Below are 15444 nucleotides of genomic sequence, written 5' to 3'. Positions count from 1 at the left end.
CTAATTGGATACAATTTACAAACCGTCTGGTTCTCTGAACATGGAACATGCTCCTAGTTTCCAAACTGTAATTAATAACATTTTGAACCATAGTTTTCAAGCATTTCTTTAACCTCAGAACTCCTTGTTCAGGCTTATCTAGCCTGCAAGATCAATGTGTTATACAGATAAAAGCTCTTGTGGAAGACGGTGAGCATATCCCTGGGGCCTGGTTCCACTGAGCTGTTTGCTAAGTCTGTGCCATGTGGCCCCTGAGACACAGAACTCAGGGCACCAGTTCAATCATTCATTCAGTCTGTCACCATTCAATGATTTATTGAGTGTCAGCTATGTGTTTGGTGCTAGTAGCTCTGTGCTGAACAAGACAGATGGATTTCCATTCTTTTGGATTTACATTTGGCGGGGGGCGGGTGGGGGAATGGGGGGGTGCGCGGGGGAACGAGGGAGAGAAGCAGTAATCATTATAAGCCAGTGGTTCTCAAACTTTAATTTTCATCAGAATCACCCTCAGAATGTCCAGTGCAGTAGGTCTAGAGTAAGGCCTGAGACTATGCACTTCTAATAATTTCCCAGGTGATGCTAAAACTGCTGGTCCTGGGACCACACTGAGAACTATTATCTCAACAGTCAAATAAATAAAATACCTTCAGATAATGGTAAGTGCTATGCTTTTAGTAAATAAATTTAAAACCGTAATGGCATAGAAAGGGCAGCCAATTTAGACTGGGTGGCCAGGGAAAACTTCACTGAGGTGACATTGGATGTGAGACCTGAATGGTGAAAAGGAGCCAGCCATCTACAAGTCTGGGGGAAGGGCACCCCAAGACAAGGACATAGCAAGTGCAAAGGCCCTGAGCAGGGAACAAGCATAGCATATCTGAGGGACAAAATAAAACATTAGAAGTGCCAGTGTAGCTGCAGAGTATTTTGAAGGGAGGAAGAGTGATACAAGATTGTAAAAAAGTATAGACAGGAATCAGATTGTGTAGGACCTTATAGACGGTTGTAAAAAGCCTAGTTTTTAAAGGGTAACATAAAGCCATCGGAGAGTTTTAGGCAGGGGAGTCGTATGATTTTATTTTACATTTTAAATATAAACTCTTTGCTATGAGATATCTTTTTGGCTATTGTGTGGAGAACGTACCATGAGGGGCAGGAGGGAAGGTGGAAGCAAAGATAGAAGCTGACAGACCAGTTAGGAGACTTGCAGCATCCTGAGCAGGATTTGATGGGGGAGGGGAAGCAGCAGTGGAAATGGGGAGAAATGGTAGCTAGGCGGTGGTGAGGAATTATTGATGGAATGATGCTTAGCCTAACACCTTACTCCTTGTAGGTGTTCAGCAAGTAATCACTGAATGAATGAATGAATGAATGAACGAATCTCCCTTCCTTTCTGAAACGCCATGATTATAATCCTTCATTTCACTAATGAATTGAAGAATATTGTAAATTATCATTCCTAAACTGGATTCCATTTTCTAATTGGGAACAGGGGTTTGAATAAGTGTGTGGGGGTGTATGTGAGTGCCTATTAGTTTGAGTATTTTTGGATATCATACCCCTCTCCATTCTCTAGCTCTCTTTTAAAATATTTCACTGCTACCCGCCCTCCCCCCACTTTTCAGAAGGAATGCAGGCTTTCTACAGCTCCCGAAGAATTATTTTCTCTTTGTAAAGCAAATTGACTGTGGGCGGCCTGGGATCTGCAGTTCCCCTGGGAGCTGTAAGGAGTCGGTTGGGGCTCGGCTTCCTGAGAAGAGGCTGGGAGTGACAACCGCCTCTTCCCTGCAGAACTGAGGGCAAAAATCACTTTATGCCTTTGGGTCGTTTTCACTGAACTGATTTTTATTACCGTTTCCACTGCATCTCTTGCAACTAGAATGAAATGCAATCAGAATGTGGGTTGAGTCTGACAAGTGGAAAGGGCCACGAGCAACTACTGTGGCATACAACAGCCCTGATCTCTCTGCAAAAACAAAGATGAGTCAAGCAGCTTCTACAGATCAAAGGGAACTGTCGTACTGCTCCTCTGACAGACAGCCTTGTTCGGTTGGGAAGAGGATCTCTGAAACACAAGTCATGCCTTCCAGTGCTAGCAAAACTTTTAGAATTCCCTGGGGAAATAAACCATTTTTCTCAGCATGAAGTTTCAAAAGTTAAATATGTAATAATAAAAGCAGAAAACCTGTTTTTCTTTGCAGAGATGGCATTGAAGTACTTGCATGAGTCAAAAGGATTCAAAGGGCAGCTTCCACTTGCTTTAGCTCCAAGGATCCTGGAGGGTTCTGTCTGGTGCCTGAGCACCAAGCTCTTTCTGCTGGTTCCTGCTCATCTCCCACCACTTCATCGCTCTTGTTCGTGGTCCTTTCCTGGTACAGTGGTTTCTAGATGATGGCCTTGGATAACTCTCTCACATCTTTCTTTATCTCTTTCCCGCAAACCCATTTCTTCTCTCTCTCTAAGAGTACCTTAACCAGCCAAGTACAAAACCAGCCAAACTGCAGAACTTTTTTATATGTTTGCTATTAGTTTTACATAAAAAACTATATGTTTTACATGTAAACTTATAAACTATTAGTTCTTCATTCTTCATTAAAAATGTAGACAGGTAAAATATATTATCATTTCTTTCTCAAAAGATAAAAAAATTCTGTTTTCTTTGTTTTTGAGTTTTTTTCTTTTATTTTATTGAAGTATAGTTGGTTTACAATGTTGTGTTAGTTTCAGGTGTACAGCAAAGTGATTCAGTTACACATAGATACAAATCTATTCTTTTTCATATTCTTTTCCATTATAGGTTATTACCAGATATTGCATATAGTTCCCTGTGCTATACAGTAGGTCCTTGTTATTTATTTTGTATACAGTAGTGTGTATATGTTAATTCCAAACTCCTAATTTATCCCCTGCCCCGCCCTGTTTTCTTTTTAAAGTACTGATTTCCCCGCTGTGGGCCACTAGCTCCAGTGACGGGGAGAGAGAGAGAGACAGAGACAGACAGAACTGTAGAGAGGAAGGAAGGAAGGAAGGAAGGCCAGCCCCATGCATTTAAATTCCCTCCTGTGAGAGCAGCCTAATTGTGTCATCAGACTTCATGCCTGTTTTAAATAAAGGTGTTTTTTTAATCAGCTATATTCCAGGGTTGGCCCTGGCTTGAGAAAGGGAGGTCACACAGGCTTGGCATCAAAAATGAATGTCTGTGTGAATATGTGGGATCTAGAAACTCTTCATCCTCTTTGGAGAGAGACCGAACACAGGGCGTGTGAGGAAGCACGTGTTCAAAAAGCATCTTTTTTTTTTTTGGTAAGTTTATTTATTTATTTATCTTTGTCTGCATTGGGTCTTCGTTGCTGCGCACAGGCTTTCTCTAGTTGTGGCGAGCGGGGGCTACTCTTCCTTGTGGTGCGCGGGCTTCTCATTTTAGTGGCTTCTCTTGTTGCGGAGCACAGGCTCTAGGCACACAGGCTTCAGTAGTTGTGGTGCGCGGGCTCAGTAGTTGTGGCTCATGGGCTCTAGAGTGCAGGCTCAGTAGTTGTGGTACATGGCCTTAGCTGCTCCGCGGCATGTGGAATATTCCCGGACCAGGGCTCGAACCGGGGTCCCCTGCATTGGCAGGTGGATTCTTAACCACTGCGCCTCCAGGGAAGTCCCAAAAAGCATCTTTGAAAGGGAAGATTTCCAGCCAAATAGAGCACACATTCTACACAGTACCTGATGTGTAGCATGGGTGTGTATACCTGTGTGTACCCATATGAGTGTACACACACATATATACACACACATACACCCCACAGGCTAAGCAGCAACGTTCTGGAGAAGCTCAGCCTTCCATGAATGCTGCCTTTGAACAGGAGCTGGGCACAGTCCCAAAGTGGGTTGGGTAGCTCTTAGCTGCCCATTCTTAATAGTGGCTCAATACACAGATCAAAATATTAAAATTATTTACCTAGGTATTGTTTAATTTCATGTGCGTGTGAACATATGTATATATGTTCATTTATTTATTTCAGATTTATTGACTTGGCAGGTTTTAATCTTATAATTAAAAAAGGTTCACATCGGGGCTTCCCTGGTGGCACAGTGGTTGAAAGTCCGCCTGCTGATGCAGGGTACACGGGTTCGTGCCCCGGTCTGGGAAGATCCCACATGCCGCAGAGCGGCTGGGCCCGTGAGCCATGGCCGCTGAGCCTGCGCGTCCGGAGCCTGTGCTCTGCAACGGGAGAGGCCACAACAGTGAGAGGCCCGCGTACCGGAAAAAAAACAAAAACAAAAAGCAAAAAAGGTTCACATTAAGGAATTTATCCGTGGTGATACTGTTGTTGCCAATTCTCTTTATCAGAAGGAGAGAAGTCTTCAGAATGCACGTTGGAGGGGAAGTGGTATGGAGGGGAGAGCAGGAAAAGCAGGGCTAGGGTACCAAGGGGAATGCAAAGTTGCTTCCTATCTTGAATCGCTGCCATAAAATCTCTGCCTACACCTAAGGGGGCTGAGGTGGATTTACTATGAAGATACTGAAGCTTAAACCCCAAGACACCCTGCTTGCAGGGTCCAGTGACAGGCCCTGACAATGTAATCATATAGGCATATGTTTCTTTAAAAATTCTAAAAGTAAATGGTAACTAGAGTTTTTGTGGTGATCATTTTGAAATGTATAGAAACATTGAATCACTATGTTGTGTACCAGGAAGTAACATACTGTGGTAGGTCAGTTATACTGCAAAACGAAGAAACAAACTCATAGAAAAAGAGATCAGATTTGTGGTTACGGGTTGCAGGGAGGTGGGGAGGTGGCGGGGAACCTGGTTGGATAAATGTAGCCAAAGGTACAAACTTCCAGTTAGAAGATAACTAAGTACTAGGGATGTAATGTTACAACATGATAAATACAATTAACGCTGCTGTATGTTATATATGAAAGTCGTGAAGAGAGTAAATCTTAAGAATTCTCATCACAAGGAAAAAAATTTTTTTCTATTTCTTCAATTTTGTATCTATATAAGATGATGATGTTCACTAAACTTATTGTGGAAATGATTTCATGATGTATGTAAGTCAAGTCATTATGCTGTATACCTTAAACTTATACAGGGCTGTACGTCAATTATACCTCAATAAAATTGGGGGAGTCCCCTGGTAGTCCAGTGGTTAGGACTCTGAGCTTTCATTTCAGAGGGCGCAGGTTCAATCCCTGGTCAGGGAACTAAGATCCTGCAAGCCCTGCGGCCAAAAATAAATAAATAAATAAAATTGAAAAAAAATTTTCTAAAAGTAAGATATTTTTACTGTAGTCACTTAAAACCACTGTCTCCATTCATTCCTAGTTCCCTTATACCCTCAAGACATGGCTGCATGCATTTTTAGTTCTAGCTGAAATGAAAGAAGTTGAGTTGGGGACATATTTAGTTTGGCTTAATGGGATATATTTAGGTGGTTCACAGTCTAGATGTATAGATAAATGTATAGATAACCTAGTGTAGGAAGGGCTGACAGGAATACTCCCATCACTCACTCTGCCAACTCACCCACTATGGTGGTAAAACATGAAGGTTCAGGGCCAGAGACCATAAACGGATAACAAAGAGTCCCCCAGTGCCTGGCACCAGACGTTGGTGGGTAGTGAAGGAGAGACAAGGTCTGAAATTTACAAAGCCAAAAGCTGGTCTGTAGAAAACTCTTCCAGTTGTCAGACAGCAAAACAGTATAAGTGGCCTGTTTGGTTCTCATCAATCCCTGATCAACATGGAAGTTCCCTTCTGTCAGGAATGTACATGACATAGTGCATATAATCACAAACACACCATTCATTTTTTCCCTCTCTTTGATGGAACTTGTGCAAAAGAGAATTTATAGGAATTCTTGTGTTGACGGGCACAGTCTTGTAGTACTAAAAGAGCTAGTACATCTGTGTGTATGTTGTATGTTTTCTGCATCCCCCCAAATGCTGACTTATGAAGATATAAAAAATTAATAATAAGCCATTACAATTAGGACATTGTCAACAAACTGGTTAATGAGCATTATTATTTCAAACAGTATCTAAGATTAGTTATTGCACACACACACGAATAACTTGAAATGCCCTGAGATCCTCTAGTGCGTATATGAAAGAAATTTTATAGAGGTTTTCCCAAAGTTAATCATAATTCTAAAAATTTATATGACATTACCAATAATGAATTGAAGCAGAAAGAAACTTTCCTAAACTCTCAATAATATAAAAAATTTTAGTCAACCATTTTAAAAGAAAGACTGAATTATGTTTCTGGTTTTTCTGGCTAGAAAATAGCATAAAATTATTGTCGTATTCAGACACATCCAAAAAGTGCACAGTCGGAAAATGCAGGGAAAAAGTTTTAGAGAGGTCTGTCAGGTATTTAAATAATATTTGTGATGTTGTGGTATTTGTCAGCTTCTAAATGGTGTAATTTGTGATTTATTTTCGCATTCTACGTATTCACTCCCATACCTAATTTTGTTTCATTATTTTCTCTCTTTTTCTTGGTAAGAGTTATCCTTCCTCTCTCCAAAACTGTATAAGGTCCAAGTCCTGCAAATCTTGGCTCTGCTGTCTGTGGCAGAGACACATCTGGACTTTGCAGAGGCCATTATATGAGGAGCCCAGAAAATACAGGGATTACCTTGTGACCAGAAACAGAGCCAATTCATACAGCTGTGCCTTAATAAAACCTCTGATTATTAGCCACTCAGAATAAAGACAAAGATTCGACCTTGAAGGTAGGTGTGAGAAAGTTCTGGCCAATGGGATTATGCAACTTCCAGGTTCACATTAAGGAACAGGGCATGCCCTCTACTCCTCCTTTTCTCCCTTCCTGGGTACCTGAGCGAAGATGTAGTGATGAGTATCTTGGCCCTGTGGACAAGGACAACACTCTAAAGATGTTGGATCAACAAGGTAGGAGTGTAGGTCTCTAATCCCATGGAACAGCCCTATCAGTCCTCAAACCAGCCATGGTCCACGTATAGCCATGTTACTATACGAGAGAGTAATGAAACTTCTGTTTTGTTTGAGCCCCAGTTATTTGGGATCTCCATTTAGGCAGCTGATCTGATATCCCGACACAACTATAATAATAACCCATTACACTTATAGGGCTCTTTATTCTTTGTAAATTCTGGAGCGCCTCTTATCATGAGTAAGTGCTGGTGAGGGGGTGGGGTGGGGAAAGGTCATCATTTAGATGAACCAGGGAGTTGGATGACTTGCCTAGGGGCACACAGGAGATGGGCATGCTACAGCCAATGCACCGGTGAGGACCAGCCCCAGGTGGAAGCCAGATGTGTGCACAGTGAGCCTGGGTGGTGAGCACACTGGGTGTTTCCGCTCTTAGCATTCAGAAAGAATTTCTCCCTGACTATTCAATTTGCAAACCCCTAGAGCAGGGACAGTTCACATCCTTTCTTTTCTCATCATCTTGTCCTTTTCTAGATTTGCTTCAGCACACAGAGAGGGATATAAAACAACGGGAGTGTTTTTGCTTCAAATATAATGTCTCTTTCCCCACCCCTCACCTCCCAGTTCCCTCCTTTGTTTCCTCCCTCCTTAGTAATTCCATCATTAGGCATGGCTGCGCAGACCATGGCCTGGTGGAGGTGTTGGCGCTCATGTGAGGAAGACAGCTGAGCAGGGTGGCAGCCTTGTGTGGGTCAAGAAATTGGCCACAAACAAGGGAATTGGGCAAATAAGTAAATACAGTATATTGAGGTTAGTGGGAGCCAGGTTTCTCAACTGTCAGAGAAAAGAGTTATAAAGATGAAAAACAGGAACTCTAGATGTTGGTTGGAATTGGGGGAATCAGTGTGAACTCAGATGCAAACTCAATTCAATTGTAAAGTGTGTGTGTATCTTTGTATATACTATATATATATATATATATTTTTTTTTAATTCAAGCTCTGTCCATTGAGAACTCCTGGGAGTAGAGACTGCCATTAGAAATAAGTGTACCATTCTCCATTAAAAGGAATCAGGACTCTTGTGATAAGTCTGGAATATCTTTCTGTGCCAGAAAGTAAGAATGTATACAAAAAGTAATGGGAACATTTCAAAAGAACACAGAAGCCAGCTTGAAGGCACTGCCACTGATCAAATCTGGGATAATCTGAGTGTCAAAACAAATCATAGTAATAATGGAGTACAACCCACTGAATATAATAAGAATCCATGAGTCCATATTGATATAAATAAACAAAGAGATAAGGAGAAGAGAAAGCAGCTTCTAACAAGTTAATGCCAACTAATAAATGTAAGAAAAATAATGGAAGTCAAAAGCCACTGTTTGGCAACCATACAGTAATAATCAATTCAAGGAGGAAATTATCAATGGACATTAAAACCATGGGTAAAATTTAGAGGAGTGGAATATTACATAATTTCACAATATCCCCTCACAAGATGCTTATTAATTACTAATGGATATACAGCAGAAACTAACACAACACTGTAAAGCAATTATACTCCAATAAAGATGTTAAAAAGAAAATTACAAATGGATAAAGAGTGACTACTTTACAATAGAGAAGCCTGGCAGACACCACCTTAATAAACGATCAAACTGGGACTTCCCTGGTGGAGCAGTGGTTAAGAATCTGCCTGCCAATGCAGGGGACACAGGTTCGAGCCCTGGTCCGGGAAGATCCCACATGCTGCGGAGCAAGTAAGCCCAAGCCCCGCCAACTACTGAGCCTGTGCTCTAGAGCCCGTGAGCCACAACTACTGAGCCCGTGATCCACAACTACTGAGCCCGCATGCCACAACTACTGAAGCCTGCGTGCCTAGAGGCCGTGCTCCGCAACAAGAGAAGCCACTGCAACGAGAAGCCCGCGCACCGCAACAAAGAGTAGCGCCGCTCACCGTAGCTAGAGAAAGCCCACCCGCAGCAACAAAGACCCAATGCAGACAAAAATAAATAAATAAATGAATTTTTTAAAAAAAGGCACTTCAATAAATAAATAAATGATCAAACTTAACATCACCAGTAATAGGACAAAGCCATGTCATCATGTTCCACCTAATGGGATACAGTAAAAGGACGACAGCATCACTTCTGTGCATCACCTGAATCTAATCATGGGAGATATCAGACAAACCTGAATCGAGGGACAGTCTACAAATTAACTGGCCTGTAATATTAAAGAATATTAAAGGCGGCATAAAGGTCAAGAATGGACTGAGGAATTCTTCTAGATAGGAGACTAAAGAGACATGATAACTAAATACAACACATGATCCTGGATTGAATCCTTTTGCTATAAAGGTCATTCTAGGGTCAGTTGGCAAAACTTAAACGAGGTCTATGGGCTAAGAGTACATGGTAATTCTTAGTGTGATACCCACAACTTTTCTGTGAGTTTTAAATTATTTTTTAAAAACCAAATAAAATAAACACACAACAAAAAACATAACCAGTGTGTCTAGCAAATAAGTCCTTATGCTCTCCAGGCCCAGCTTGCACACCATTTGTGTGACTTTCTGGAAATCACTTTCTTTTTCTGGGTCTACTTTTTCTTATTGCAAAATGGGAGCTTCGGATGTTAACAAATAATCCCTTTGGTTTTCTAGACCAAACAACGTAGCAGCCTCCCCCGGGCCAGTTGTAAAGAAAGGACTTGTGGTTGAACACAGGGGCTCCGAGGTGCCCTCCAGTGGCTCTGTGCCCTCTGCCTCTACCACCCCCGAGGAGGGCAGTCCTGGTGTTTACACAAGCAGGTGGCCCCAGTGCCGGTGCTTGAAGGGCAGGCCCAAAGGAGTATGACACAAAATCACAAATGGCTGCAACTAAGATTCTCATACTTGAGGGAGCGTTCATTGGAATCACCTTCAGATTCCTGGCAAATCCCGTTTCACATGCAGATTCCTGGCAAGTCCCCCCTAACACTGACTTAAACCCCTGGGAGTTTGTCTGGCACCATTAGAAGTCTAGAAGTGGACAGACCCAAGCTGATGCAGCAGTGCAAACCCTGCCAGGGACTTGGGACTCACGGTCTCTCCACTCCATCAACCTTTCCGTGTTATGCTTGTTGCCTCAGGGTTGCAATATCTTTGAACAAGCCTGACATACTCTCACCCATGAAGTTTGCATTTGCTTTCCCTCTCCTGGAGTCCACTTACTTACCTCCTTCAGGACTTTGCTCCAATGTCATCTTCTTAGTAAGTGACTAATAAGGGGGTGACTACAACCCCCCAATCCCTTTCCATCACCACCACCATCAGTACCTAGAGCTCCCCGTCTCCCTTCTCTGCTTTATTTTTCTTGGCCATTCACATTGTCATCTGACCCTGCAATAGTTTTTTTTTGTTTAATGTTTTTCTCCCCACCCTAAAATTAAGCACTGTGAAGACAGGGGCTTCTGTCTGTTCTATTCACTGCTGTATTCCCAGCACTTAGAACAGTACTTGGAATATACGGGTAACAGGTGCTCAGTAAATATTTGTTCAATGAAAGAATGTACTTCAGGAGGTGCATTTGAATTCTGGGCAGGAAGAGGATATGGGAAGAGGAGAAATGGGTGATATCTATAATAGGAAAAGCAAAAACATTTCCAGAAATCCCTAGCCAACTTCTACTTGCATCTCCTCAGCCAAAACCATGCCCCATGGCCACCCACTGGTGCAAGGGAGTCTGGGAATATGAGTATTTTTAGTTGGGTGCACTGCCCTCCTTGAACAAAATTATTTTGTAAGAAAGGAGGAAGGGAAAAATGGATATTGGAAAGGCAACTTGCAGTGTCCACCTCATGGATCTATCCTGGATCTAACAAAGCAGAACCTCTGAGGGTGGTATTTTTGGTGCAGGTGATCTGTTATAAGAAAAATGGCCAGAAAGAAAGGATGAGCCCAGAGCAAATTTTTCTTAAGCCATCCTGGGTGATGAATACACTGGTTGTGAACATCTGTTTTGTTGACTTCCCAGAGCACACTCCACCCCAACTGCTACCCCCATCAACTTTTTTGAGGAATATCTTGTATTTCCACCATCACCACCCCATGTACACATGGGTACTGCAGCAGGATTCTTGGAGGTCTTGTTCATATATCATGTTCCCACCCATCTAACCCAAACCACTGAATTGGAATCACATTCCCATGAAGTTGGCACTGGGACTTCTAAGTCTCTCCGAATGACTGAGTCATGTAAACAGAGCTGCTGGCAGGCGTATATTCTAAGTCACAGACTGGAGCAGCTGAGGAAACAGCATGAACCCCACCCAGAAAGTACAGTGAGATAGAGAGGGTCTTTGTGGGGTCTGAGTCCCTGGCACTAGGTCGTTCCTGAGAACTGGTTCTGTCCTTGCCCATGGTGTCCACAGCATGCTTCCGTGTCCTTATTTCGTTCAGGCCAACTTAAGCGAATCTTTAGTAGTGGCCAAGAGTTCTAACTAACACACACCCAGACCTAGGCGTCTGAAGACAGAAAGAAGTAATTCTGGAGGTCAGGTGCCCAGGCTTGGAGAAAGAAGAGAAATACGGCAGTTGCCATACTGACAAGCAAGGGGACCCCAGCCAAGGGTGAGTTCCAGCCCCCTGGCTGGTCCGTGGAACTCTAGAACCGCCTATCCCAGCCACACAAGTGAGCCCACGGCTAACGGGAGGAATGAGTGGTATTAAAATAGGACCTCAAGGTTAAGGGTTTGGCGATCTGGTTTTATTCCCACCACTCTGCCCTTCTGTCCCTGGCTTGCACTACTTGTAGAACATGTAGGGTGCCTATCAGTCCTGAGGTGCAGATGCACTAGAGGCACAGAATCAATACAGGCTTTAGAGTCTGGAAGTCCAGCTTCATCACTAACCCTACGTCTTTAGCCAAGTTAGTTAATTTGCCTAAATTTCATCAGTAAACCAGTGACAACCATTCCCACCTGGGAGGATTAAACGACTATGGGTGTGTAAAGTACCTAACAACACCTGGCAAATCCCTCAAGCAGCAGAGCCCTGGAACCCCTTTGGATCTCAGGGCTGGAGCTGACACAGAGGCAGGAGGGCCCTCCAGGAGAAGCGTCAGTGCCACAATGGGCACGCGGCCACGCCCTGTGCACCAGGCTAACCTCAGTGCTCTCCCAGGAGTCAGGGCCTCGTGTGTGTTTGTTTGTTTTTGACCGCAGCACGCAACTTGTGGGATCTTAGTCCCCTGACCAGGGATCGAACCCGGACCCCTGGCAGTGGAAGCGCCGAGTCCTAACAACTGGACTGCCAGGGAATTCCTTGGGCTTCGTGTTTTTTAGCAGCAACTACTTCTCATTTCCTGTAAGACTTCCACGCTACAGGGAGCCGACAACTAGAACCCAGAGGGAGGGAAAGAGGCCCTGGGAAGACAGGATAAGGGGAAGCTAGTCTTGAATTATTTTAATTCAGCAAGCACCTACCACGTGCCAGTCATATCGATGTGCTTTACACACATTATTGCCTGTTTTAATCTCTCTTGGCTGATAAACGGAGGAGCAGAAGGGGCACAGCTGTTAAATGATATTGACAGCTCATCTGGACAGGCAGTTCTGAAATCTGCTAATAGCTCAGAATTAACTGGGAGAGGACCGCTAGCTTAGAACACGAACAGCTGCTGCCATGGCTCGGGCACAGACTTCAGACTGGAGCCTGAGCCCTGCCCCCTCCGCCTTGATGCTCGGACGGAGCCCCTTTTATTAAGCAGCCAGTTCTTTTCCCAGGTGCTCATCACTGCAGCTGGGCTCCGAATACTCTTGAACCCCTCTTGGAAAAAACAAGGAAGAGAGAGAAGGGAGAACATAAAAAGAGAAGTAGAAAGAGTCAGAGGGAAGAGAAGGCAGGCCACCAACTCTGTAACGATACTCATTCCTTTATTATCGACTGCGTTAATTAGAACAGGGCTGGAGCCTGCAGGTTGCTGGCAGCACTGAGCTGCAGGTGCATTTCAGCTCAACAGAGAGATCTCATCCTAAGCCAAGAAGACAGAGGGTAATGTTTTATATATATATTTATATATTCCATATGTCCTGTATCGTCATATGTATAGAGTGACAAGAATGGGCCACAGCATTGCTAACTGTTGTCCTAAATGAAGACCATAGCAACAGACACGGAAATTTGGTCCTAATCAAGGCCCTTACTTTGTCAACCAAGTGTTTGATACATCAAGAGGAAAAGAAGAGAGAGAGAGACAGAGAGACCGAGATCCAGCCACCCTGGTGGCCCTGTTCCCAGCATATCTTACACTGAGTGTAGAGTGTCCCCCGTGGAGGTAAACACACACACAAACACACACGTACACAAAACTGCAGGCAGGAGCTCCTCCTCTGACCACACCTTGGGCCCAGCCCTCAGACAGGGGGTGAAGAAGCTGGGTATATTGTGCTATAAGACTGTGAGGGTCAAGTGACCAGACAACGCAGAGTCGATGTGTCCAGGTGATGAACGGGGCTAACACGTGCGGCTTCATCCACAAATGAGAAAGAGGTCAGTGGGAGAGGCTGCTCAGCGCAGGACTGGAGGTCCCTCTGTGCCCAGGCCCCCTGGGAAATTTCTACACACTGGTCTTGTCCCAGCCACAGCCGAAGCTCTGATCTGAATCCTGGGTCTCAAATAATCTCCTGGGCTCTGATGAGAAATGTTATTTCCTTGAAGGACAGAAGCAAGTGGCAACTGAGTGGCCCAGCTACCTGGTCCCGTAGTTACGGCAGCGATGACAGCATCACTGAATTAAACTAAACCATAGCTTGGTCCTTAGAGCAGAACTTGAACTGTGCAAGAAGCTTTCAGTTCCTGACGGAAAGAGAAAAACCAGGTAGTCGGCCCCTACCGCCACCTCCCACGCCCCCAATTTCATGTCAGTTTCATGCCTTTCCCCCAGTGACAAAACTCCTCATGTTCTAGGAACTGGAGACTCCATTATCAGGTCGTTTTGAAATCCCAAACCACATGTTTTCATTCATGATTACCTCTTTACCCTTCCACTAAACTATACAATTAAAAGGTAAGTCAATGAAAATTAACCTCTCTTTTTTTGGTAGAAATTTACTCGAGTTACCTGGAGACATACCGGGTTGTCACAAAGGAAAGTGAGGAGTACTTCCCTAGGGACCAATTTGCACAATGCTGAAGAAAATGTCAGTCTTGTCAACAAAACAGTGCCCAGCAAACGTGATTCAGAAACAGGGGTAACAGGCAGAGTTGGCAGGTTGCGCCTGGGCCTCCATCTCCTGTGCTCAGTGAGGGGGAAAAGCAACAGATTCTGTGGTACCTTTGTTTAGCCAGAGGGAGAAGGATACTGATCCCTTCCACTGTGAACGGGGATCCAGGCAGCTGCAAGGAAAATGATGAAAGCAGGAAGGAGCAGCATCTCGAAGATGGGGAGCTGGCCTGATTGCTTGTCGGCCAAGGTTAGTTCTCCGAGGGGACAGAAACAAAGGGCCGTCCCTCGATGACTGTCCACATTGTCTCTATTACTGTTCCATTTCCTGAAGGTCCCAAGGACGCAGCAACCGGTGGGGTCACAATTCGCATCCACGGGTTGGGAAGGTGGGCAGGAAGCAGAGTTTGTGAAGCCACGAGTTCTTGCCAAAGCTGAAAAGCATGGACCGTGTGGCTGAGGTCACTGGAGTCCTTGAAAAGGAGCCCAAGAAACCGAAAGAGGTTGTTTGCGACCCAGAAAGTGGAGAGCGGTCTCTGTCCGCCGGAAGCACAGGCTCAACACCACCAGGATGGACGTCTCTTGGCCTCGGTGGACACCTAGCATTTTTCTAGTCCCAGAAAGTGCTCAGGAGCTGCTTACCGGCAGTGCAGGAGGAGATGGGAGATTACGGAGCGCGCTGGGTAGAGAAAGCACTCTCTTCTCAGGCCCCGCCGCCCTCCCTCCTGGGGGCAACTGACAGGGAGGAGCATGAGGTCTCATTGGGGCAGAGGGGGGTCTAAAGTCAGGAGACGAGGAGGCTGTGCGGCGACCATGGCAAGCTCAGGCGAGGGCACCTCTCCCACAAGAACTGAGCTCCACGAATAAATAACATTAATTAAATAAAGGAGGCTGAGAGCCAGCAGAGGCACGGTCTGCCAGATTCTCGCCCCGCACACATATGCACATGCGCACACACACACGCACGCACGCACACCGAGCGTCAGGCGAGATGATCCAGGGTTGGCTGCCCCGTCCCTGGGGTCTGGGGGATGGGCAGCCCGACTGAAGGTTGTCACTCGTGGTCTAGCGCTGTCGTGGGGAGCAGAGCAGCGGAGGCCAGCGAGGCGTGTGCAATGGAAGGTGGAGGCCGCTGAGGACTCTGGCACCTGCAGGGGAAGGGGATGAGGTGGGCGAGAGGGGAGGGTGGGGAAGTGCAGGAAACAGAAAAGTGAGGACTTTTCTTTCCCTCATCCTCTTGCTGTAGGAAGTTGGCTCCCACAGCCCCAGTTTTCACTCTCCCTTCATGCCCTTTGGGTACAACCCAAGCCCTCCTCAGCCTCAAC

General features: G+C 44.9%; 1 protein-coding gene across 3 annotated transcripts in view; it reads right to left on the bottom strand.

The window, feature by feature from the left end:
- Positions 1–2683: 2683 nt before the first annotated feature.
- KIF3C (kinesin family member 3C) overlaps positions 2684–15444 on the bottom strand; it is a 45764-nt gene continuing 33003 nt past the window's right edge. For all 3 annotated transcript variants that reach the window (XM_030858203.2, XM_030858202.2, XM_060309476.1), the window contains one exon: positions 2684–15267. In XM_030858203.2, coding sequence (XP_030714063.1) covers positions 15174–15267 — 94 coding nt within the window. In that variant the 3' untranslated portion in view covers positions 2684–15173. The remainder of the gene's footprint in view (positions 15268–15444) is intronic.

This window comes from Globicephala melas, chromosome 12, assembly GCF_963455315.2.
Source record: "Globicephala melas chromosome 12, mGloMel1.2, whole genome shotgun sequence".
Classification (NCBI taxonomy): domain Eukaryota; kingdom Metazoa; phylum Chordata; class Mammalia; order Artiodactyla; family Delphinidae; genus Globicephala; species Globicephala melas.
Note: the sequence above shows the minus strand (reverse complement) of the source record. Positions and strands in the feature narration are given on the sequence as shown.